Below are 27389 nucleotides of genomic sequence, written 5' to 3'. Positions count from 1 at the left end.
GATAAAGAAAATAGAACTCTTATAAATCTCAACTTGGATGTTTTTCAGAAAGTATACGGGAGGTGACCATCATAAGCACATCAGACCACATCTACATTGCTTGTTCTCTATTCTCAAAAGCCATCAGTGTCCAAACTGTTGAAACCCTGAAGTCTTATCCCTGTTACCCAGAAACAACCACTTCTTAGCAATTTGTCTTTATGTATTGACTTTTTTCTCTTCCTCTTCTTCCCTCTAGAATCCTATGTTTTAAAAGTTGTGAACATATGTGGGAGAGGCCCTGCTGGAGAGAATGCTAAGGCGGCTTGGAAGACCAGGTGTGTCAGAGGTACTGGAAAGGAGGAAGGGACAGCTCTGTCGGTGCATGTTAGCAGGTTGCTGCTGGCCTGGCCTAAACATGAATGAGGGTATCGTTAACCTCTGTTAGGTTCGGGTCCCTTTGCAAACTGTCTTTTTCTCTGACAGAGTGTTGTCATCTCTAATGATATCTTTTGATACAAAATTAAAAAGTTAAAATAGAAACTCAGTCTTTCCATTGAAATGTTTTGCTAGATTAGGGTTTCTAGGAGACAGATGACATCTGCTTGAAACATCACTGAAATTATAATGTTTGCATTAAGGGACTCTGTAGATTAATAGCATTGAAACTGAACTTCACACACTGTGATTTAAAGAATGGAAGGAATGTGGCTGATCATGAAATAGAAATAACTACTTGATGTGGATGGAATGTTTTTCCTAAAAATGTATTCCATATCAGTAGTTATAAGGTATTTGTTTAAATTAGACCAAATGGTTTATACTTTAAAAACATAGAAAAGTGTTGTTTCAAAAACCTGTTAAGTATTTCTATGTAAAAATCTTATATCCTAGCCATTCTTTTTTTTTTTAAGCTTGGATTATTTTATTAACATCTTCAGTTCAGTCGCTCAGTCATGTCCGACTCTTTGCGACCCCATGAATCGCAGCACGCTAGGCCTCCCTGTGCATCACCAACTCCCGGAGTTCACTCAAACTCACGTCCATCGAGTCGGTGATGCCATCCAGACATCTCATCCTCTGTCCCCTTCTCCTCCTGCCCCGAATCCGTCCCAGCATCAGAGTCTTTTCCAATGAGTCAACTCTTCGCATGAAGTGGCCAAAGTATTGGAGTTTCAGCTTCAGCATCAGTCCTTCCAAAGAACACCCAGGGCTGATCTCCTTCAGAATGGACTGGTTGGATCTCCTTGCAGTCCAAGGGACTCTCAAGAGTCTTCTCCAACACCACAGTTCAAAAGCATCGATTCTTCAGTGCTCAGCTTTCTTCACAGTTCAACTCTCACATCCATACATGACCACTGGAAAAACCATAGCCTTGCCAACCTTTGTTGGCAAAGTAATGTCTCTGCTTTTGAATATGCTATCTAGGTTGGTCATAACTTTCTTTCCAAGGAGTAAGCGTCTTTTAATTTCATGGCTGCAGTCACCATCTGCAGTGATTTTGGAGCCCAAAAAAACAAAGTCTGACACTGTTTCCCCATCTATTTCCCATGGAGTGATGGGACCAGATGCCATGATCTTAGTTTTCTGAATGTTGAGCTTAAAGCGAACTTTTTCACTCTCCTCTTTCACTTTCATCAAGAGGCTTTTTAGTTCCTCTTCACTTTCTGCCATAAGGGTGGTGTCATCTGCATATCTGAGGTTATTGATATTTCTCCCGGCAATCTTGATTCCAGCTTGTGCTTGTTCCAGCCCAGCGTTGCTCATGACATACTCTGCATCTTAGTATCATCCAATTTTAACAGAATTCACTGAAACCAACATGCTTCTTTTTCATTATATGATTTTTATCCTCTTTTCTTGGCTAGTAGATTTACTAGCATAAAAGATTTCTTACTAAATTGTAGTGACTCTTGTGCTATCCCATGGACTGCAGCCCACTATGCTCCTCTCTGTACATGGGATTTCCCAGGCAGGAATACTGGAGTGGGTTGTCATTTCCTTCTCTGAGGAGTAACGATGACAGTTTTCCCCTAACAATATTTCTGGTAGCCCTGGGGTCCATTGGAAGTGGCTGCACTGCTTAGGAAATAGAGCAGATGGCCTGATGCACCTAAGGTCACCTTGGATTGGTTACGAGGCCATATCACACCCACAGGGTTATGCAGTGATGTACACATCAGCCTTTTTGCCTTGATCTTCCTTACAGATGATTTTCTGAATTTAAGAGGTAGAGATATCCTAGCCATTCTTTCAAGTCTTAATTTCCAAAACCTGTTTTTGTGTTCAGCATCTTCCAACTTCACAAAAGGCCAGGTACTAAAATAACCACACTTATACAGTATTTTGTATTAAGGGTTTTAGGACACTTATTTATTTATATTATTACATTACAGCCTGACAACAATGCTGAGAAGTGGACAAGGTGAGTGCTATTAGCGCTGCTTTACTGATGAGGAAATAAGAGACTCAGAGCTAAGCCATGGACGCAGAATACAAGGCCATGCCACGAGACAGAACGTGAATGGGACAGAGCTGTGTCAGGTGAAATCGAGTCCCACTGTCACCTCAGATCTAAGGTCATGTTTTGGTGAGGTGGCAAGAGTGATACGTAGGTTTTGGTCCTCTTTCGTATAGGATTATTGCATGAATGGTCTCTGCTCAGCACAGCCTTGCACTCCCTCTCATTGAGCTTGGGCCACACCTGTCCTAGTCTCCTACAGTGCCCACAGTGTGGGAGAGGGCTACAGTTGCCTGGCTGCCCTGCCTCTCAGAGTAGTAAATTTCATCCAGGGAGGTTAGCGGGGGTACAAGCAGAAATATATTCCCAGTCTTTGGTGTCAGCCTTAATCTCATCTCCCAAAAAAGAAATTTCATCATCACGTCTCAATTCTGTTTCTCTCTTACCTCTCCCTCTAATGGGGCTCCTGTACTGTATATACTTCTATTGTGGCTGTCTTAAATTAAGGTCTAGTGCTCTTTTGCCTTGAATATCGCAAAGATGACTAGTCTCTCCTCGTTCTTATCTGTCATCCATAATCAGTCACCCATATTGCTGTGATTTTTTTTCCCTTTTTTCTCTAGACATCTGGTGTTGTCTTCCTGCTTAAGACCGCTGGATGGTTCCTACTCTCTAGAGGAAAAAGTCCAAGTGACCTCTGTTACATTCTAGCCCTGGCTTACCCCATTTCAGCTCTTGCTACTTCCTACCAGATAGACTAGACTCCTTCTACTTTGAATTTCTTCCTAGTCACCAGGGAGAGCATCGACCTCTCTGTGTCTTGTCCAGCAAATATATTATGTTTAAAGACCCAGTTTCAGTGTCACCTATATGTTGTTATAACTGTTATTTGTAATAATCTCTCCACCTATTTTCCTCTCTAAGCCCTATGAATAATTTTGATACTTTTCATCTGGAATAAGCTTGGCCTTTCTTGGCACATGCCATTTGCAACAAGAAAAAAAAGATAAAAGAACCTAGAAGCTTAAAAAATAGTGTCACAGTATAGAGGATGAGGCCGTGGATCATGCCCTTGAAGGTCAGGGTCACCCTGCCTAACGTGCCGTGTACATCATTTGAAAAATAGAATGTTATTTACAGCTCAGCTTATTTTTACTCTCTGTAAGTAAAAATACTTATAAATAATTTTAATACATATTAAGTCATAAACAAAATATCCTGTTGTCTAAAGTAAAAAATGGTTATTTTAAACTGATACAGTGTATAATTTAAATGTTTAAACATATTTAGGCAATTCTCAAAATGTTGGGTGAATTTAGGAAAAAACTACTTTTCAGCATCCTATTCCCAACGAAACCAATTTTTGGCAACATTTGTTAGATTTTTAGTTTTATGATAAAAATCAATGTAGAAATGTCCTCTTGCTTTAGGATTATACCTGAAATTGGAGTATTTGAAAGATGTTGGTTACACTATTTACTTTTCAGAATTAAATTACACCCAATTTAAATGCACATCTTCTTGAAATTATAAACACTCGTGTACTAATATTAGAAGCATTAGAAGCAAACTAACCATCTGCACAACTGACTAGGTGCCATAAGGCGTGATTTCTAACTTTGGACATGGCTCATTAAACAAGTGCTCAAATGCCAACTCACACTGTTTCACATTTTGAGCCAGCAGTGAAATACATACTGAAATAGACATCGAAAGATAACTGTTTAGTAGTAAAACCAACATCTAAATGTGGAGGATTTTTCTTTTCTAAGTTGTTAACGAAAATTTCCACAGATTCCACCGTCTCATGCTGGCAACATAAACTAATGTAAAGCAGGGCTGAGACCTTAGAACTAAAAGCTTTTGATTTCTCCTTCATACTTGAATGAGATCCTTGCTGGGTACAATAATCTGGGCTGTAGGTTATTTTCTTTCATCATTTTAAGTATGTCTTGCCATTCCCTCCTGGCTTGAAGAGTTTCTATTGAAAGATCAGCTGTTATCCTTATGGGAATTCCCTTGTGTGTTATTTGTTGTTTTTCCCTTGCTGCTTTTAATATTTGTTCTTTGTGTTTGATCTTTGTTAATTTGATTAATATGTGTCTAGGGGTGTTTCGCCTTGGGTTTATCCTGTTTGGGACTCTCTGGGTTTCTTGGACTTGGGTGATTATTCCCTTCCCCATTTTAGGGAAGTTTTCAACTATTATATCCTCAAATATTTTCTCATGGTCTTTCTTTTTGTCTTCTTCTTCTGGGACCCCTATGATTCAAATGTTACAGCGTTTAATATTGTCCTGGAGGTCTCTGAGATTGTCCTCATTTCTTTTAATTCGTTTTTCTTTTATCCTCTCTGATTCATTTATTTCTACCATTCTATCTTCTAATTCACTAATCCTATCTTCTGCCTCTGTTATTCTACTATTTGTTGCCTCCAGAGTGTTTTTAATTTCATTTATTGCATTATTCATTATATATTGACTCTTTTTTATTTCTTCTAGGTCCTTGTTAAACCTTTCTTGCATCTTCTCAATCCTTGAGACCTTAGAACTAGTTCACACTTGAGCAGACCATACCATTTGATCTTGATCTCTCTAAGGTGATCAGACTTGTTGCCTGAGGGAAAAAAGGAGAAATAAACAAACACTTTGAAATACAGGCCCATGGAAGAGTAAGAGATTTGGGGAGGATTTCTTATTCAGTTTAATATTCTTATACTCCTTTAAAATGTTTACAAATATGCTCTATAGAGAAGTCTGATAACATACTCAGGAGTGGCAGACAAAAAAATTACTCTTCCAAGTAATCTTTATAGAAGAAAGAAAGAATTAGTTCTCAGTTGTGTCTGACTGTGACCCCATGGACTGTTGTAGCCTGCCATGCTCCTCTGCCCATGGGATTCTCTAGTAAGAATACTGGAGTGGGTTGCCATTTCCTTCTGCAGGGGATCTTCCTGACACAGGGATTGGACCTGGGTCTCCCACATTGCAGGCGGATTGTTTACCATCTGAGCCACCAGGGAAGTGCTCCTTGTAGAATAGAGCATTGCATATTTACAAACTTTTCCTGAAGTACATATATGCAATAGTCTTTCCTTGAGACTCATGTACACAGTAATGTATTAAGTATTCAGAATTTGATTTATAGTATAAAGTCAAACCACTTACTTGAAATCTAGATGTTCAATTAGCACATATCCATCTATAGAAATAAAAATCATTATTACTAATCTGAAAGTTATAATGCTTTTGAGTTTTTTTCAAAAGCAGTGATTGAAATCTTACAGGCAATAACCTAGTAACTTACATTTGCCTTCAGAATTGCGGCATATCACTAGATTTTCTTCAGTGATATCAATGACATCTAGTTCTTCTCCAGGGGTTATTGGCAAGTCAGATATTCCATTTCTTGAATTATTGGAACACACCACTGCTGTGTTGATGACAGTAATCTCTTTGTCATACTGAAAGAAAAAATTAGTAATCAGAATATGTTTGCATAGATTTATTTTTTCATTATAACATTAATGGAAGTCATACTATGGTAACCTCAAAATAAACTCAAGAGGCCAGATATCTGTTAACTAATGTCTAAGGAAAAAGAAAATAGCAAGATATTTAGGGAAAGAAAGGTTATTTAAAGAAATAAAAGTACATTTATTTATTATCACAACCTTTACATTTGTTTGGTAAGATCATATTTTCAAAATGTTTTCATACCCATTATCGAATTGTAGTTAGAAGGAATTCTGGGAGGAGAAAAGGTGGTAACATTGGTGTAAATTAAGTATTGTGAATGGTATATTAATTGTTCTAGTAATGAAGCCAATCAGTAAACCCAGGAAAGGACAAGTTACAAAAAGAGGGAAACAGAAAACCTCTTTGTGTAGTGTAGGGCTTTAGAGTTTATAATGTTCCTATATATATTGCATTTCTAGATGGCACTCTTTCCACCCTTCCTCTCTAGTGGGCTCATATATTCTTGCATACATGTATTAATAGCTGCAGCACACATATTTTAAAGAGGTAGGAATGGTGTGTGCTTCCCTGATAGCTCAGTTGGTAAAGAATCCGCCTGCAATGCAGGAGACCCCGGTTTGATTCCTGGGTCTGGAAGATACCCTGCAGAAGGGATAGGCTACCCACTGCAGTGTTCTTGGGCTTCCCTTGTGGCTCAGCTGGTAAAGAATCAGCCTCCAACGTGGGAGACCTGGGTTCAATCCCTGAGTTGGGAAGATCCCCTGGAGAAGGGAAAGGCTACCCAATCCAGTAGTCTGGCCTGAAGAATTCCATGGACTAAGTCCATGGGGTCACAAAGAGTCAGACACGACTGAGCGACTTTCACTTTAGGAATGGTGTTTGGGAGCAGGTCCCACTATCCTTTTGTGGTTGAAGACAAACACTTGTGGAACAACTGAGGGATTCGATTTCTGGCCTTAGGAGAGTTTGTTTGTTTGTTTTTCCTGTGTTATTAACTAGCCAACCTGTCCATGTACAGGTACACCACCTTTTAATGTATTGAAATCCACTTATTGGAAAAAGTTCTAGAATATGTAGCTTATACTTGCAGATGTCTATTTCACTAAATTAGGGTAGCCACACATCTTCCTTTACTCAGGATAGTCTCTGTTTATATTTAATGTCTCTAGTTATAAATACTTACAATGATTAAGTGTGCCTCCTTCCCCTCAGAAATGTCCTGGATTTGGATGATGAATTATGATGGGTACCAAATGCGATCTAATCCACAAGACAGGTTTTTCTTTTGCCTAACAGAGTAATAGCTTCCTAACTGATCTTACCCTTCCCAGACCACTGTTCACAATGATTTCTTAAAATGCAAATCTGATTTCTTAAAATAAAATTCTAAAAACTCTTCATTCAAACCCAGATTTCTTAGTTTGACATTTAGGGTCCTTTGCACAACGTCATTCCCATCCCCCCCTCTTTCTTTTCCCTTCATTGAAGCTTCATCAAGCTATATGATAATTCTGAATGCACTGTGTACCTTCCATATTTCCATGCCACTGCGCTTGCTGTTTTCTCTGCCTGAAATGCTTTTTTTCTCTTAAGCACTATTCATGAAGGCTTTCATGACTGCCATGTATAATTTACTGTTTTAACTGCACTTTGTATGTACCCCATGATGACATTTAATCAACATATTGTCTCATAAAATAAAAACGGGAAGCAATTTTATCCATCCTTGCACCCTCAATGCCTGACACAAATGAAGCACCCAATATTTTGGTTGGGTGTGATTTGAGATGAGTAAAAATTATTGAAACTGTATAGTTTTTTTAATGATATATCAAGGAGACTCACCACAGGTGATTGAGAAGAATGGACTCAAGAGAATGGGAATTTCTGCTGCCTATGAGAGCGTCAGAAATACAGTGGTGAATAAAAGCACTAGATGGAACATAGGGTCCTTTCAACAAGTAATTGTTACACACTCGTTTTTCAACTAATCAAAGAACATCATGGTTTGCAGTAAGTCATTTCATATTATAGATCTAGTAACCTAAATTAGCTTGGTTCAAGCAGAACGTATTAATGATTAAGAAGAATTTGTGTTTATTCCTAAGTTGAGTCCAAAAACATTTTTATACAGTATTAGGTCTCACTACATGGACATGATACATAATATAACCCCTGTCCTCCAGGAATTCACAGTTTAACTGATGAACATGTATTGCAATAATGCTAATGTTTTGTGATAAGCTAGAGGTTTGCTCAGGTATAAAGTATTGTAGAGGAAGAGTTGGAGAAGGTGATGGCACCCCACTCCAGCACTCTTGCCTGGAAAATCCCATGGATGGAGGAGCCTGGTAGGCTGCAGTCCATGGGGTCACTAGGAGTCGGACACGACTGAGCGACTTCACTTTCACTTTTCACTTTCATGCACTGGAGAAGGAAATGGCAACCCACTCCAGTGTTCTTGCCTGGAGAATCCCAGGGACAGGGGAGCCTGGTGGGCTGCCATCTCTGGGGTCGCACAGAGTTGGACACGACTGGAGCGACTTAGCAGCAGCAGCAGCAGAGGAAGAGTAATTTCTTTCATCAGCAAGTGTGAGTTCCTAGAGGAGATGCCTGAACTAGGTCATCACAGATTAACAGGTGCTAGTCAGATGGAGAAGCAGCAAGGGTACACTGGACAGTGGAACGGATCGCGTCAATGTCTAGAGGAAGGAAATAGCGGGACAAGGATGCGGTGGATGTTCACTCGAGAAACAGAGCGATGCACAATGTGTTGCCAAGGCACAAAGTGCAAGGTGGAAAATGGCGAGAAATAAAACCAGAAAGACGAAGGTCATGACATGAAGAGCTTTGTATAACTCTCTCTCAATCCAGTGTCTGGTACGTGGGAGGTGTTCAATATATGTTTCTTAATAATTCTCACTGTGACAGTACATGAAATCAAAAGGGAGGAGTGTGTGAACCTTGGAATTACAGAAAATGCTCCATGGACTCAGTGACAGAGTTGTTTAATCATTCAGTGTATCCACTTTTATGTTGAGAGCTAAGGGGGAACTTGAAAAAGACAAAAATCTGTCCTTTAAAAGGGACTCAAGCCTTTAGTTCAGACTACACACACACACACACACACACACACACACACACACACACACACACACACACACACACACACACACACTTTGGCTCAAGGAGTTAAGGAAGAGTAAATGACATTTGAACAGAGTCTTAAAGAACAACTTAGCAGTTTTTCCAGGCAGAGGAAATAGCATGTACAAAGGCATGATAATACAGAAATGTATGGGGAAAAATTAACCTATCACGTTTAATCAAAGATCATGACAGTCCCAGAGAGACAGATGTGCACCACACTTAACAGAATTTAAAAAAATATTTTTTTACTTTCTCTGTTAATGTTTACCTTCAAAGAAGAACATACCTTGAATCTTTCTCTAAAAAGTCTTTCTTCTCTTTTCATCCTGTCCTTTTGTAAATTTTGCTTCTTGATTTTGAAGAAACTCCTAGAAGATGGCAAGAAAGGTGCAGGTAGGGTTAAGTGTTACTATATATAAAAAACTCTTTAAGCTTCCAAAGCTATAAACTCATTCTACTCCAGGATAAATTCAGGTATAATTCTGTGTATAATTTTATACCATCTTATTGTTGCCTCTTCTTTCTCAAATCCATCTGTATACCTGCCTCCAGAGTCATCTTTCTAAAATTTAATTGATCATATCACTCTCCTTCTTAAAGCCTTCCTGTCTGTCTCTGCTGCCTCTACTGTAAGATAAAGTCAGGTCCCATTGTGTTGTACACAGGGTATTTTATAATCCGGCCCAACCCCCCTTTGCAGCTGTCCTTTTGCATATAACATTCAAAGTCTACATGGAACATCCTAGAAGGTGGGCTGTCATTTCCATGCCTTTATACCAGGAAACTGCCCTCAAACTTCTCAGAACTGGCCATCATCCTGATTAATAAAGGGATAAAAAAAGGGTTGCAGTAAAATTACACTAAAAAAGTAATCCTTACTTATTGGTAGAGTAAGTTATGGAAAAAAATCATTTGAAAAGGAACAAAGAATGCATAGAAATGGATATATCAATATACAGGAATAATGTTAAACTCAGTATTGCATTTTCAAATTACTCAGTTGAAGAAAACAACTATAATATCAGTTTGTTATAAGAAATAAAGCACTTGAAGGTTGTTTCCTAAAATGGTTTATGTATAGTCATTAAAATAGTGGGTTTCCCCAGTGGCTCAGAGGGTAAAGAATCCACCTGCAGTGCAGGAGACATAGGGTATGTGGGTTCGATCCCTGGGTCAGGAAGATCCCCTGGAGTAGGAAATGGCAACCCACTCTAGCATTCTTGCCTGGAGAACCCCATGGACTGAGGAAAGCTTGTTTTTGGCAGGAGATGGGGAAAGTAAAAAATTTCACGGATATTTCATTTCTTGGAATTTTGTTGTGCTGTGCTATGCAAAATTAAAAGATGCTTGCTCCTTGGAAGAAAAGCAATGACAGGCCTAGACAGCGTATTAAAAAGCAGAGACATCACTTTGCAACAAAGGTCCATATAGTCAAAGCTATGGTTTTTCCAATAGTGGTGTACCGATGTGAGAGTTGGACCATAACGAAGGCCGAGCACTGATGAATCAGTGGTTTCAAAGTGTGGTGCTGGAGATGATGGTTAAGAGTCCCCTTGGACAGCAAGGGGATCAAACCAGTAAATCCTAAAGGAAATCAACCCTGAATATTCATTGGAAGGACTGATGCTGAAGTTGAAGCTCCAATACTTTGGCCACCTGATGTGAAGAGCAGACTTATAGGAAGAGACCCTGATGCTCGGAAGGACTGAGGGCAGGAGGAGAAGTGGATGACAGAGGATGAGATGGTTGGACAGCATCACTGACTCAATGGGCATGAGTTTCAGCAAACTCTGGGGAATGGTGAAGGATGGAGAGGCCTGGTGTGCTGCAGTCCATGGTGTTGCAACAAGTTGGACATGATTGAGTGACTGAACAATAAAATGCAAAAGTAGAAGTGTGATGTTTAAGGTAGAAAGATGCTTTTGTAGTCTTGAATACATATTTCCAACTTGGGAAAAGTAAATTACATCAAGTCTAAACTTAAAAACTTAGAGAAGGGCCATCCTCACCCTATGCCATCCTCTGAGTTTAAATTTGGTATAGATTGATGTCTGATTTCTTCTGGGGTGCCCCTCTAGGACTTTTCTAGACAGATTTCCCAGAGCAGACAGACCATACAGTGTTTTCAGCCCAGTGACTGTTTAGACAAGGATTTCCCCAAGACATTAGTTAAAGTGCCTCAGCTCCTGCCCTAGATCCCAGCAACTGAGAAGACTGAAGCACAGAGCAGTAAGTCACCATCAGGGATAGTAAAAAACATCACCTCCCCCCACAGCCACCTAGGAGTTTGAATCACATGAATAAAGGATAGATCTTGAGTCAATAAAACATTGTTTTATTTCTAACACTAATGTAGTGATCACTAGAATTATATTGTATCAGTACATTAGGGAAATCAGCCTTGCTATATGATACCCAGTTTCTCTTCTCAAGGCATCATTCAAGTTCTAAATGGTATATTATTTAAGTTCATTCTTACAGGGAAAAGGTTCCTACAGCCTAGAGGAAGACGGGAAATTTTTCATCCTTTGATAAAAAATGATGGCTAGAATTCTTTTCTTGCTCCCTATCTACCAAAAGCAGGAATGATAAATGTGTGTGACACTCACATTTTCATATTCTCTTTCTCTTTTAATCCTCTCTGTTGTACTGTAATATAGATGTTAATATTTTCATTCAGTAGATGAGGATCCAAATATCAAATTTAATAACCTGACAAGATCACACAGCCAGTAAGACGTGTAAACTGCAACAGAAAAGCTGTGGTGTGAGTGCGCTTGTGTGCTTACCTTTCCGATTCTTTAGCACCTTTTTTCTTTTTTTCTTTCAATGTCAAAAACTTCAGCTTCCAAGACTTTCCTTTAAGTTCATCACTAAGAAGAAAAATATTTTGTGCAAGTAAATTAAGACTGAACCAAAGTCTTCATGGAACCATCAATACTTTTGGGGCAATTGCGTTTTACCAAAAGATTAGAAAGTCATCTAGAAGTATGTTTTGATAATCTCTGGCAAGGCCAGAGAGTAAATATCTTACGCTTTGCAAGCCATGCTATCTATCATAACAATTTGACATTGCTGTTGTTACTGTATTCACAAAAACAAGTGGTGGCCATATCTGGCTCCCAGATATGCTAATGTCTGATCTGTGGCAATCCAAATTTGAAACCAGAATCTGAAAAATAATAGATATACCATATTGCTTTGCTATACACCCAAAACTAACACATTGTGAATCAACTGTACTCCAATGTAAAATTAAAATAAAAATTTAAAAAAAAGCAAATTTGAAGCCAGAAGCAAGAGATCAACTTGTTTATAATCATACTTTCTCTCCTTTCTGAGCCTTAGTTTCTTCACCTATAGAACATGAATGATAAAATGGACCCTCACTGTGAGACAGGAAAGGATGTGTTTAGCAGAAAAGGATGCAAAGAGTGGAGAGTGTGTTACAGAAGAAACTATTTTTGAACACCTGTGTGTCAAGTCTTACGCTTGGCACTTTACATATCTTAACTAATGTGTTTTTTACAGGAAGCATTGCAACAATCAGTGTTTCATAACGTTTTACAAAGTGGGAAATAGATGATCTTCGTAACTTATCATGGTCACAGAAACAGTACTTTGAACCTAGTGGCTTTGTATCCAAGTGTGCTTGACAACGAAGTCTACAGTCTTTGATCATGCCTGCTGCTTCAAAATGTTTCTTCACTTGTTCAGTTCAGTCACTCAGTCGTGTCCGACTCTCTGGGACCCCATGGACTGTAGCACGCCAGGCCTCTCTGTCCATCACCAACTTCTGGAATTTACCCAAACTCATGTCCATTGAGTCAGTGATGCCATCCAACCATCTCATCCTCTGTCATCCCCTACTTCTCCTGCCTTCAATCTTTCCCAGCATCAGGGTCTTTTCAAATGAGTCAGCTCTTCGCATCAGGTGGCCAAAGTACTGGAGTTTCAGCTTTAACATCAGTCCTTCCAATGAATACTCATGACTGATCGCCTTCAGGATGGACTGGTTGGATCTCCTTGCTGTCCAAGGGACTCTCAAGAGTCTTCTCCAACACCACAGTTCAAAAGCATTAATTCTTCGGCGCTCACCTTTCTTTATAGTCCAACTCTCACATCCATACATGACTACTGGAAGAACCATAGCCTTGACTAAACGGACCTTTGTTGGAAAAGTACTATTTCTGCTTTTTAATATGCTTTCTAGGTTGGTCATAACTTTCCTGCCAAGAAGTAAGCATATTTTAATTTCATGGCTGTAATCACCATCTGCAGTGATTTTGGAGGCCAAAACAATAAAGTCTGCCACTGTTTCCCCATCTGTATGCCACGAAGTGATAGGACTGGATGACGTGATCTTAGTTTTCTGAACGTTGATCTTTAAGCCAACGTTCTCACGTTCCTCTTTCACCTTCATCAGGAGGTTCTTTAGTTCTTCTTCACTTTCTGCTATAAGGGTGGTGTCATCTGCATCTGTGAGGTTATTGATATTTCTCCCGGCAATCTTGATCCCAGCTTGTGCTTCATCCAGCCCAGCATTTCTCATAATGTGCTCTGCATATAAGTTAAATAAGTAGGATGACAATATATAGCCTTGACATACTCCTTTTCCTATTTGGAACCAGTCTGTTGTTCCATGTCGAGTTCTCACTGTTGCTTCCTGACCTGCATACAGATTTCTCAAGAGGCAGGTCAGGGGGTCTGGTATTCCCATCTCCTTCAGAATTTTCCACAGTTTATTGTGATCCACACAGTCATAGTCTTTGGTGTAGTCAATAAAGCAGAAACAGATGTTTTTCTGAAACTTGCTTTTTCAATGATCCTGCAGATGTTGGCAATTTATATGTTCATCATTGATGTGAGCAAAACTAACCCTTCCTCTGTCAACCATTTGTATGTATGTGGTGTCTGCACATCAGAACACAGTAATTCTTCACTGGGTAAATTAGAACTACAAGGATACTATATCAGAGGAATTTTAAAAGTTCTTAGTGACACTGTGTCACCATTCCCTTCAGATTATGGTCCAGGTGTCTAACAGAATATCAAGGATGCAGCATCTAACCAGCATTAAAGATGCAGCCTAGGAATATGAAATTAACAGATATAGACTACTATACATAAAACAGATAAGCAACAAGGATATACTGTATAGCATAGGAAATTATATTCCGTATAATACCCTGCAATGGGACATAATCAGAAAAAAATAAACTGGATCACTGTGCTATACACTTGAAACTAACACAATATTGTAGTCAACTAGAGTTCAATAAAATAGAAAGACGCATCTTAGCCAAGGCTTTCAAGAACTTGCTTAGGGATCTTGTATAAAAGGTTTTCCAGGACTTGCCTAGGGATCTCCCATCACTCTTTGCTCAACGTTCATTGCCTTTGGAGTCTATAACAATGAGCTCAGCAATTACTTTTCTACCTGTCTAATGTTCACTCATTTATCTCTCCATTTTAGGTTCACAAAAGATGGGATCCAGACAAGAATTCCAGATGTATCTACTACAAACTTATCACAATGCTAGGCAAAGAGGAAGTGTTCAGTGAGAATTCATGCATGGACTTGTTAGGAAGGAGCTATAGCTATGTGAGAGAAGGCAATGGCACCCCACTCCAGTACTCTTGCCTGGAAAATCCCATGGATGGAGGAGCCTGGTAGGCTGTAGTCCATGGGGTCGCTAAGAGTCAGACATGACTAGGCAACTTAACTTTCACTTTTCACTTCCATGCATTGGAGAAGGAAATGGCAACCCACTCCAGTGTTCTTGCCTGGAGAATCCCAGGGACGGGGGAGCCTGGTGGGCTGCCGTCTACGGGGTCGCACAGAGTTGGACACGGCTGAAGCGACTTAGCAGCAGCAGCAGCAGCCAGTGTTCTTGCCTGGAGAACCCCAGGGACGGCGGAGCCTGGTGGGCTGCCGTCTATGGGGTCGCACAGTCGGACATGACTGAAGCGACTTAGCAGCAGCAGCAGCATAGCTATGTAGGCAGGGAATAGGCAAAGCAAATGCCTACTGAACAGCTTATTTTCTTTACTGATTATAAAGCACTGTATCCTGAGTATTTAAAAAAATGGAAGCAGAACTGTAAGAGAGACAAATTAAACATAATCTGACCTCTCAAAGGTCCAAATTTCCTTCTAAACATTTTCTAAGCACTTTTAGAAGCTGAATTGTGATCAAAACTGTATATATAATTTTGCATTCTGCTATTTTTCAATTATAGTGAAAGCATTTACCCATGTCACTGGAAACTATTTTACATACACTTAAGTGGTCATGTTGCCTAATATTCCTAGTGAATTTGGGTTCTATTAAACATTTCTTTTTATATACAGCCCTGAGATAGACATTTTATATATAATTTTAATGTTTCCTTTATTTTTTACTAGAGCTAATTGCTTGTAGCAGAATTACAGAAAGGGTTTGGGCATTGTAGATACATAGTACCATATTGTTCTTTTGGAAAAGTCATAACACTTTTTACCGCTGCTAGCCATGTGACCATTATGGTCAACTCTTTGCCTCTCTGCAACTTGTTTTAGCTTTTATAGGGATCTAGTTAGAGAGCTTAATGAATTTGACAGGACAAGGATAGCTTTTTTGTCATATCATAGGTTAAGAAACTAAGATTCAGAGAAGATGACATTCCATAGGCCCCACTAGTACCAGATTGCAGAAGCTGTTCCAGTGTCCTTTTTAAGATCCCCCCTTCTTCCTTTCCTTGGTGACTCTTTAGGAGAAATTCTAATGAACAAAAGGAGATGAAAAGCAGAGGTCTGGATTATCTAGCAACAATTTAATCCAGAGTTGTTTAGGCATCTCTTCAACCTAACACCTACCAGGACATGACATCCAAACTATCCATGCTTACAAGAACTCGGGTATCACCTTCCGTCTCCCTTCTCATCCCAAATTGTGCTCTTTTCCATTAGTGTTCCATCTGCTACAAATGTCTTTAATAATTGATTCATTGAGGCCATACTACAGAAGATATGCTCCATCACATGAAATAGAAATTGGTCAGGTTTTCGATAGGCTTAAGTGACTTGGTAAGTATCATTTAATCATAAAATATCTTCATTTTTATCACCATCTCAGAACACATTTTGATCACTTTTTCATCTGAGCAACTTTAATAATATTCTAATAAATATTTTGCATCCAACCTTCCCTCCACAGCTTTCTGCAGAAGGGTCTAGGTCGAGTTACTCTTCCTAAAGTGTGACTAATTATTTTGTCCTCTTGCCCATAGTTCTGGACTCCCTTATTCAGCAGAGAAAGTGTCAGTCCCTCAGTCGTGTCTGACTCCTTGTGAACCCATGGACTCCAACCCACCAGACTCCTCTGTCCATGGAATTCTCTAGGCAAGAATACTGGGGTGAGTTGCCATGCCCTCCTTCAGGGGATCTTCCCAATCCAGGGATTAAACCAGTGTCTCTTGCAGCAGGAGGATTCTTTACCCACTGAGCCACGTGGGAAGCCCTATTTGGCAGTTGGGCAAAAGAATTTTCTATAAATAGGGCTCTCCCAATACAGAACTACTAGGTCCTGGATAAAAGTTGTTTGTGTTTGTTTGTTTTTAACAAATTGCTATGCTTTGCTCTTGTAGTAAGTCCTGCATACTATATTCTAAAAACCCCCAGCAAACAAATTGAAACTAGACAGGGCCGTAAGGAATATGCAAGCACAGAAGACAAGTCTGTCCTGAGGAAAGTGCTGTCAGCACCATGATATTTCAGAAGATTAAACTTTACGTCAAGGGCAAGGTAGGAGTTAAGACAGGTCATTATATTAGATTTTTTTAAAAGCCAATTCAGCTATATGTATACAAGACACAGTGAACAAGAATATGGAAATCAGAAAAAAGATTAAAAATGTATACTAGGGAAATACTAACTAATAGAAAGATCAAGATAAAGATCATGAAAGATCAAGATAAAGTATCACTAGGAAATTAGCTTAGTGCTTCAGTGAAGAGAATGGATTGGGAGCCCAGTTGCCAGGGTTTGAATCCTTATTGGCTACATGAGCTGGGGCAAATAACCTAACCTCTGTGTCTCTGCCCCTTTTTTTTTTTTTTTTGGTAAGGATGGACTTCTGTTTTTTGTTGAAAGTCTTGAGGACTACAAATTATATGCTAAAAACAGATCACTATGTAGAAATGTAATGACTACATTTTGCTTGTGTATAAAAGCTTTACCAAAGTCATTCCTTTAATAATTTCACCCCATTCACAATGGTATCAGTTATAAAATGCTCTTCATAAGGTTATTATACCTCTATTTCAAACTATATTACGTGTTATTCCCCCAATATAAACTTTTAAACACCAAATTCTTGGCTCATAAGAATGGCACCTGTGAAAGGGCGATCCCCACTTGGTCTGTGGTGGCGTTATTCCAAGTTTGTTTCTTTCACCAATCAAAAAAGCTTTCAAAATGTTCACTTTTAATATGAAGTCTTTCCACCAAAAAGTGTGGCCACATTTTGTTTTCTTACAACTCCAATTTTATATTCCAGCGCTCTCCTCCATCTCCTGCCAAGTTAACATTTCCTGCTCATGACACCAGTTTCCTGATCACGCGCCGCATGGTCCAGTGAAGCTTCCCAAACACACGTCTTCCGTGTACACAGCTGCCCTCCTCTCTCCCACAGCAAATCATCCTCACTTCCCTCTCTCAATCCCCAGTCTCCAACTGACAAAATGTTTCCTATCCTTGCTTGCTTCAGCTTGGCACAGGCTTTCTGGATCCCCTAAAAATGGAAATGTCTGCCTATTTTGACCATAAATCATTTTGCAAATTTTTTGAAAGCAGGTCTTTCTTCATTAACCAATTTAACAAACTATCTTTTGGTATGAGGCCACATGATACATTGGATTAGAAAGCCCAGGCCCCACCTCAGGAAGTTTCCATGTAGAGGAGGAGACAGGGAAGAAATAAGACCAATACAACTGTGAAAAGAATGTTCTGATAAAAAGGGGTACATAACCCAAAATAGGTAACCCAAAAGCTCTCTGAGCTTTTGCTTCCTGGGGAAAGCAAAATTTGAATTCAGGTTTAAATAGTAAAGGATAAAGTACTTAGCCTAGCAAAAAGCATGGCAAAGTGTGTTATGGGCAGAACAATTCTTTCGTTCTTAAATTCTAACCTTGGAAAGCCTTTTCCCAGATATCTACCCTAAAATGACTATCAGCCTCCTCCCAACGCACATAGCATATCCCCAGTCTCTTTCAGAATATCCAAAGCAATCAGATTCCCATGTTTAATGATCCATCATTTATCTATCTATCTCTCCAACCAGAAAGGAATAGGAATTATAACTGTGTGTTCACTGCATTATACCCAACACTTAGCACAGTGCCTGGCATATAGTACCTGCCCAGTAAGTATTTGTTGGATGAACTGAAGAGGTTGGAGCAAACATGAAAGTTTAGATGTGCTGGATAGCTTGATGAGTTCAAGGACTACCCAGATAATACAGTATGGATGGAACACAGGAATAATGGGTGAGTGGCAAGTACAGTTGAGGCTGAGAGTTTGCCAGGGCTGTATCAATAATGAATTTTATGTCTTCTTAAGCAGTTTGGATTTCATTCTGCCATTGCAGTAATCCAGCTGAGAAACAATAGGTACCTGCATGTGGCTAGTAGTGAGGATAGGAAGCAGGAACACGTTGATAGATTTGAGTTATTTAGGCTTTGAGAATGTTGGTTCTGCCAGGTGGTGCTTGCCATCCTCCAGAGGAGGTTATTAAGTAAGTGTTGTATTGAAATGAGTTTCAAGTCTATAGATTCAAAAGTAAGAAACAAAGCTCCAGTGAGTTTTGAAACACCTACCACTGTTAGGTCATCTGTATTATTCATTGTTCCCCATTCCTAGTGGAAGCAATATATTACAACCTGACTTTTCACCCAAGGATCTAAAGAGATGGTCCTCTGACCATAGTTAACAAAACATCAGGAAATGGGTTAAACACCAGCAGAGATGACCAATGCAGTAAATTGACTTACTTTGGCTGTTTTCCATTTATGGCCACATCATCGTAGATAATAACTTCCTGAGACCTAAGTTCTGGCGTCAAGATAGGATAAAAATAGTCTGTTATTTGACATGGTTTATACAATCCTTGACTTTCCAAATTATACACAATTATTTAATTATCCACATGTATCTGAGCCTGTTTTATCAAAATCTGATCATAGACTATAGATAGGCTTAAAGGATCAAGGAACAAAAAAAGAATCCATTTGGGAAAAATTCAACTGAGGATTAAAAAAGAGATGTCCTGGTATCTGAAACACATGCATAAATATTTATATCAATTTGATTTTATGCAACTTTCTAAAAAATATGAGTTGCTGAAGGGATCATTTTGGACTGGGTTCCCATCAACCTGGAACCGGACAAAGATGTTAACACTGCTAGAACAAGAGAGGGCTGAATTTCAAGGGGAAAACACCAACTTAATAGACATTAATGCTGATTTTTCCTCCATGATTTTTATTTGAAACCATTGACAACTGCTTCTTTATAATAATCCTGTGTAAAATTGAATCTAACTTAGTACATAATCATAATTAGACATTTTCAGTTTAGGATATTCACATTTCTTGGTGCTCTGCATAGAACTCCATAACGTTCCAGTGACTCACCACTGGAACTAGTTAGAAACCTTTTGGCGTAATTATTCAAAATTCATGTTCAGTTATTCATAAATTTGGATGGAGGTAAAATGCATGCCTGTTCTAAGTAGACTTAAATGGACCAAGGATGATTTTATGAGATGTAATTATACCAGATTTATATAATTAATTGTTATTTAGTGCAGCAAACTCACATTTGTGGAATATAAAATACACTCTAATTGCCAAGTCAGAGTAAAATCAAAGTAGCCACTGTCACTAGAGCCCATAAACTGAACCTAACAAACAACACCACACACGGCCCTCCCTCACTGACACAGTCAGCCTACAGAGCGCGATGGAGAGTGAGCGCACTGTATGTCAGGCACTGCTAATGTGTGCGCCATCACTTTCTCAGCAAAGCAGACAGTATTCTAGTGACTCACCCTTGATTCAGCTAGTATGTGTACTGGAAAGTGTTCATGGTCAAATTACTGTGTCTTAATTCGGGTGAGCTGACTGTGGTAAAATGTAAAACGCACACACGTTGTGTATTCAGAGACTTGAGTACAAATCCTAGGTCACTAAAATATGGATGTTAGTCCGAGAGTCTTCCTACAAAGGGACAATGCATCTATTTCTTAGATATTAAGGGGTGCCTGGTCTATAGGAGGCACTTGAGCAATGTCATCCATCTTCCCCAAAGTAAGTAATACTATGATGTAAAATATCTTCCTTGATTTTAATGTATCAATTTTTCATTACATATGGAATTCAGGGAGGATTACTACTTCTTTCTTAGACTGAAAATGTCAGTGCTGAGTAATTTTGTCCCAGCAATAAGTGAATGTCACTTACTTAAATCAGGCAGCGAAAGGGAAAATGCCCTGTTAATTGACAAAAGACACAAAGGGTTAAGGAAAAAGCCATATTCAGAAATGCTGATTGATAACATCTCAAACAACATAGCGATGACTAGGTTTCTTGATTTGGATGCTTTTGGGGGGAAAAAAATGGCAATATGAAGCAAGCTTCCCTGCAGCTTTATTCTGATCACCTCTCCCCTTCCTGTAAATGAGCTTATTTATCCCCAGTGACCATCCTTACCCACTTACCTAATGGGACAGTCTCAGGCTCTCCCACAGCTCTTCTCTGTCCACAGGATCCTATTTCTCCTTTCTAACCTTCCAGGGTGCCAATCAGATATATCCAGTGTGTGGGACACAAGGTGAGAGAGATGACCCCCTGGAGACACTGGACCCTGACTATGTACAGATGTAACCAGAGAGGTGACTTAAGCAGAGAATGCCAGGCCAGATGGAAGATGGTAAACGTGCCAAGTAGGAGAGGACACTTGGCTAAGTAGATTGTCCGGTTTTCGTCAAATCTCATAGTTACAGAGATCACATGGAAAGAGTATGATGTGGTAGAAAAAAAATTCATGTGTTTTAAGCAGTTAATTTAAGCTCAGTCCTATAGGCCTGGGGACAAAAAGTAAATAAAGTTCTGTGTTATCTTGGTATGTCTCCATGGCAATAATTGAAAAATTAAGGTAAAGAGGCAAATTTTGGCAAAATTTAAGGGGAAAAATCTTTTCAGACCTTACTAAAATGGCAGATTTTCCCCTGAATGTAGTGAATTTATAGAGGTGTGCAGACACAGAGATTTGGCCTCTTAGGAATAGCTGTAGAGAAGCTTGTGTAGTGGGTTGTACAAGGTCATATGGACCCTTCTTACCCTGAGATTCTCTGACTGTAAGGAAAAGGATTTCTTGTAATAGATCTTACAAGATTTGCACAGGATGTTTTGGAAACACAGAAGAGAAACCAGTAATACAGGTTTGGGATTCACGGAATGCATCGTAGAAGGGATAATATTTAACCAAATTTTAAGAGAAGGCTAGAACTCTGATAATCAAAGGAAGAGAGAGAAGTGCAGATGCATTTCAGACCTATGGATGTCATGGTTGAAAGCAAGGAGGCATGAAATAGCACGGTGTACACAGGCTGTGTGTTATGGGGCGAAGCCGAGAGTAAATCTGAGTAAGGTGGAGCTGGACAAATAGGAAGGGGACTGCCATATAGTATTTACTTGCAATGAAAAAGAATTGGATATTTGTTCTAAAAGTCATGAACAGTCACTGAATAGTTCTAAGGAAAAGGAAATCACATTTACATGTAAAAAACATCAGCATTCTCACCTGGATTAAAATTTTAAGGGGCTGCAGCCACCATGCTAATAATTTTTGTTGAAACATCTAACCTGCTAAGGTCAAGCCCTTAAGGGTCTCACTGGCCACTAGAACTAGACTCTGTCTTCCGTGTTTAGGACTGCAATTTGTAAACCTCATATACTATATAAATCTCTTGGTAGATCTAGATCCAACATACAGTTAGACTTAAATTCATGTTACTTTAAGGTTTTACAATTGAAAAGAACTTCAAGATAAATTCGATGTCAACATATGTAGTGACCTGGGGCAAACTATTTTACCATCCCCTGCCCTCATAAAATACAGATCTATGTCTGTGTTTCTCTCCCTCCCTCTCTGAAGTGCCTTCAGAGACCACGCAATCTCCTATTATAAGCTAAAAGAAATGTGGTCCCTATGGATGCAAAATGGAAGTGACTTGCCCATAGTTGCACACTGAATAAATGGAAGAGCTGAAACTAGAACCCGGAATCAAGGAGTCAAGTCACTCCTACACATGAATTGTAACCTTCCCAATTCCCATCAGTAACTAGCTAGGGTGAACTTGGAGGGTCCCTTCCAGAGCTAAGACTGAGATACATGGACCATTCAGCTGAAAAGTTCATCTCCCCTCTCCACACACTACCTCTCTCAAGAGAGGCAAATTAGAATATGGAAGTGTAGACAAAAACCACTGGAGCCTGTAGGACTGAGAAAGCATAAAAGAATGTAATTGATAACGTAATGCTCAGTAGTAACAACAGGAATATATGCCAAGGATGATGAGGAACTTGAGTTCATCCAAGGATGAGTCCAGGAACTTCCTGGACTTTTTAAGACTTTCCCTCTACCTTTGTTCACAGTCTTCCCTTGTCAATTTTTTCAAAAAGGACATTGTCACTTTCTCACTAGCATGTGTGTGTGTGAGGCACTCAATACTGGCGAGGAGGAGGTAGGTGATAACCAGGGCTTTGGTTTTAGCTTCTGGTACCCCTTACACTAGAAGAACAGGATGGAGACTATCAGCTGTGTAACTACCAGGGTGGCATTGCTAATCCTCTCCTAGAAAGAGAAATAAAAAGGGACTTTTTACCTTATATTTTCTTTTGAATTGATTCTGTTCACTTTAAGTCTATCCTTTTCTTTCTTGAAGAACCTCTGCAGTCTTTTAAGTGATGCTTTTCCATCTGAACTAAGAGGAATCAGAGAATATAAATAACACATAAACATATAACATAAACATATTTACAAACATAAATACTGTTTGAGAGAGTACTGGGGATGGGAAGCTGCTGTAGTAAAAAAGATCAGAGATTTCAGTCTCATTACTATTAAAACACACCCACTTAAGGAAGAGCAGGAAATACCTTGTCAACCCCTATGTTCTTCTTTTAGATTCTGATAGGAATTAGCACATACCAGCTATGAAGGAAATTATTATATTTCAATACAAACTTTCACCTACTCCAAATGGTCTTTGTTTTACAGAGTTTATGGAGCAAAGTCTTCCTTTCAGAGACCATGACTCAAAGACTGATACATTAGTGAAATTCCTGGCTCCTGAGATTCATATCACTGATCTTTAACTTATGGGATAATAATATAACAGTGATGCTACACTGACTGCCTGCTTGAAGATTAAAATTTTTCCAAATATACCCTGATTTTCGGGGGTGGGGGAAAGGTTAGGGAAAGTGGATGATACACCCACATCATCCCACCCAGCATAAATGCCCTATTTTCCTTTCAACCTTCAAACTTCTTGCTTTTGACTGCTGCTATTTTCCTTGCCACAATGTGCCCCTAATAACTGAATTTGATTAATAATCCCCATTTGAGCAAATATTGATAACACTGAATTATTACATATTAAATTAAGCCCCAATTCCAGAGATAGCCTCATTAGCTTGAAAACACACAAGTAAATCATAACCATTGATTTCTTCCTGGAAAAAAAACTGAAGCGTTTTATTGCTATTTATTTCTTCTTTCTCACTTACTCCCTAATGCAATATCAAAGTCTTCTACTTGGGGAGATGGACATTTTCTCAAAAGAAAAAGCAACATGCTTAAAAATTACAAGATATGTTTATATACAATTACAAATAACCTACTGATAACAGTATTTTATTACAACAGCTTATCTCCACTCTCTATGAAAATCTTCCCTAAAGATGGGGTGGGTAGTGATGGAGGTCATTTCTTAAACTTCGGTTTTCCCAGACTAGCAGGAAATACCCTTAGGTATGAAGTCAAGAAAAAGAGAAACTTGCTCTATCTTTGGGTGGTTGCTCTTTGTTTTGTAGACATCTTCATACATTTATTCACTATTTTCTTTTGAAATTAAAAAAGTATATAATGTCAGTGATACAGATTCATACTTGACACAAAATTATGGATACCTACCAGGTGCTAGGTACTCTGATCTTCTGTTTGTGAAATAGTTTTTATGGCAACAAATGCACATGTTTTTACAAGCAGGTGGTAAAATTAAGTAAACTCTATAAAAGTATGTACAAACAAAAATTAATATTTGCTTCTACCCTGTTTCCATGTTTGTTCTCATTTAGTGAGAGAAAGTTAATTTATTAACAGATTCCTTCCTTGACTCTCCCCCTTTGCATATTTTACATTTAACAATCAGTCTACTAAACACCAGACATTGTGCCGAATGCTGGAGAACTAATGGAGACAACCAGACACATCTTGAACAATCCTCCTCTATAGCATGGCTTTCACCTCACCCAATATATAGGCTTAAAATACACAGATATATTTTGAATCTACCCTGGCAATGGAGGATTTTCAAGTTCAGAACTTAATTCACATTGAGTTTAGGCGAGTCACTTCTCTATGCCTTAATTTCCTTTTTTAAAAATGAGGGTACTGTGTTTAATGATCTCTAGACTGCTTCTCCATCTCTGACATTCTAAGAAGGACAAAACAAAAACCAGTAGCATTTTATTATCCCTCTTCCATTACCTTTTCATTCATGTAAAAGATAATTTTTTTTAATATCTTAACATGTGCCTGGCATTATAATATGGGTAAGGAAAAACGGTAAGTGTAAAGAAGAAAATCATCTAAGAGGGAAGACAGCTAATAAAGAATCACATAAATATAGAATTATTAATAACTGTGACAAGTGCTGTTAAAGAAAGGGTGATGGTAATACTATAAAACTACATACATAGGAGAATATTCCCTAGGGAATAATGACTGAGCTGAGGTCAGAAGAGATATTAAGAGTCACTTAAACAAAGGGGCACAGAAGAGGAAAGAACATTCCAGGAAGAGGGAGTAGCATATGCAAGCACTCTGCAGTGGGAGCTTAGCAAGTCAGAGAAGTTAAAAGGTCACCATGACTGCATCTCAAAGATGAAGACTGAGCATGTGTGAGAAGAGGCTGGAGGGGTAGATAGGGACACTCAAGTCCTCTATACCATGTTAACGTCAATTGTAAAGGTATTGGGAATATACTACAAAGCTACAGTAATCAAAACAGTATGGTACTGGCACAAAAACAGACACAGAGAGCAATGGAACAGAATAGAAAGCTGAAAAGCAAACCCACACACTTATGGTCCATTAATTGATGATGAGGAAGGCAAGAATATACAATGGAGAAAAGACAGTCTTTTCAATAAGTGGTGCTGGGAAAACCAGAAGAAAACATAGGCTCTTTGACATAAGTCTTAGCAATGTATTTTTGCTATTTGGATTTGTATATTTTGCTATTTGTATTTTTGCTATTTATTTTTGTATTTAGAGCCAGATCTGTCTCCTCAGGCAAGGGAAGCAAAAGCAAAAACAAATGGGAGCTATTCAAACTTAAAAGCTTTTGCATGGCAAAGAAAAACATTAACAAGGCAAAAAGACCACCTACTAAATGGGAGACGATATTTGCAAATGATATGTCTGATAAGGGATTAACATCCAAAATATATAACAAGCACTTATAACTCAATATGGGGAAAAACAAACAAACAAACAAGCAACTCAATTAAAAACAGGCAGAAGGCCTAAATAGACATCTTTTCAAAAGAGACAAACAGATAGCCAATAGGCACAAGGAAAGATGCTCAGTATCAATGATCATCAAGGAAATGCAAATCAAAAGCACAGTGGACTATCACCTCACAGCAGTCAGAACGGCTGTTGTTAAACAGATGCAAAAGACGTTAGTGAGGATGCGGAAGAAAGGGAACCCTCACACTGTTGGTGGGAATGTAAACTGCTACCACTACTATGGACGACAGGATGGAGTCTCCTCAAAAAATTAAAATTAAGACTGTTATATAATCCAGAAATTCCACTCTTGGGTATATCTGAAGAAGATGAAGACACTTAATTCAAAAAAATATACAGACCCTAATGTTCATAGCAACATTATTATTTACAATGGCCAAGATATGGAAGCAACCTCAGTATCCATAAACAGATGCATGGATAAAGAAGATGTAGTGTACACACATACACATAAGAATACCAAGCCATTAAAAAAATGAAATTTTTGCCATTTTCAGCAACATGGATTAACTTGGAGAATATTATGCTTAAACATAATACTTAAACATAAAACATAAACAGAAAGACAAATACTGTATGTTTTCACTTACAAGTGGAATCTCTGAAATAAAAAATAAGTAAAAGAATGAAACAGACTTGCAGATACAGAACCAATGGTTACCAACCTGCCTGTAAGTGTTTGAGGCTCTCCTGTAGAGGTGTGAGTCAGCAATGGCCTGCCACAGGGACAGGGCACTGGCAGCAGCAGTCCTGGGAGGCACAATGTGTAGCATAAATTCTCTTGGAGGAGGTCACCATTAGCCCTACCATAAAGATGCTGGATGGGTGACCCACAAACTGAAGAACAATTATAACAAAGAAGTTCTCTTACTGTTGAAGGTTCTAGGCTCCACATCATACTCCCCTACCTGGGGATCTGGAAGAGGGACTGGAAATCCCCAGAGAATCTGAAGGTCAGCAGGATTTGATTATAGAACTTCCACAGGATTGGGGGAAACAGAGACTCTTGGAGGGCACAAACAAAACCTTGTGTGCACTAGGACCCAAGGGAAAGGAGCAGTGCCCCATAAGAGACTGAGCCCGACCTGCCTGTGAGTGTTTGGGGGTCTCCTACAGAGGCGTGACCTGCGATGGGGTCAGGGGCAGCAGCAGTACTGGGAGGTGTGGCGTGTTGGCATAAGTCCTCTTGGAGGAGGTCGCCATTATCCCTACCGTAGAACCTCTAGCTCTAACACAGAGATTGCAGACTCCCAGGACTGGGTCACCTCAGGTCAGACAACTAACAGGGAAGGAGCACAGCCCCACCCATCAGCAGAAAACTGGATTAAAGATTTACTCTGCCCACCTGAGCAAGACCCAGTTTCCCAACAGCCTGTCCCTCCCATCAGGAAGCTTGCACAAGCCTCTTATCCATCAGAGGGCAGACAGAAGAAGAACTATAATCCCATGGCCTCCAGAAC

General features: G+C 39.1%; 1 protein-coding gene across 2 annotated transcripts in view; it reads right to left on the bottom strand.

The window, feature by feature from the left end:
* Nucleotides 1–2323: 2323 nt before the first annotated feature.
* Nucleotides 2324–27389, bottom strand: part of FYB2 (FYN binding protein 2) — a 131248-nt gene continuing 106182 nt past the window's right edge. For both annotated transcript variants that reach the window (XM_010803549.4, XM_015465692.3), the window contains exons 11-18: nt 22994–23092; nt 20568–20596; nt 19098–19158; nt 11856–11939; nt 9353–9434; nt 5744–5900; nt 5605–5638; nt 2324–5053 (exon numbers count right to left, since the gene is read on the bottom strand). In XM_010803549.4, the coding sequence (XP_010801851.1) occupies nt 5041–5053; nt 5605–5638; nt 5744–5900; nt 9353–9434; nt 11856–11939; nt 19098–19158; nt 20568–20596; nt 22994–23092 (559 nt within the window). In that variant the 3' untranslated portion in view covers nt 2324–5040. The remainder of the gene's footprint in view (nt 5054–5604; nt 5639–5743; nt 5901–9352; nt 9435–11855; nt 11940–19097; nt 19159–20567; nt 20597–22993; nt 23093–27389) is intronic.

Source organism: Bos taurus, chromosome 3 (genome assembly GCF_002263795.3).
Source record: "Bos taurus isolate L1 Dominette 01449 registration number 42190680 breed Hereford chromosome 3, ARS-UCD2.0, whole genome shotgun sequence".
NCBI classification, from domain to species: domain Eukaryota; kingdom Metazoa; phylum Chordata; class Mammalia; order Artiodactyla; family Bovidae; genus Bos; species Bos taurus.
This window is presented reverse-complemented; position numbering and strand designations above follow the sequence as displayed.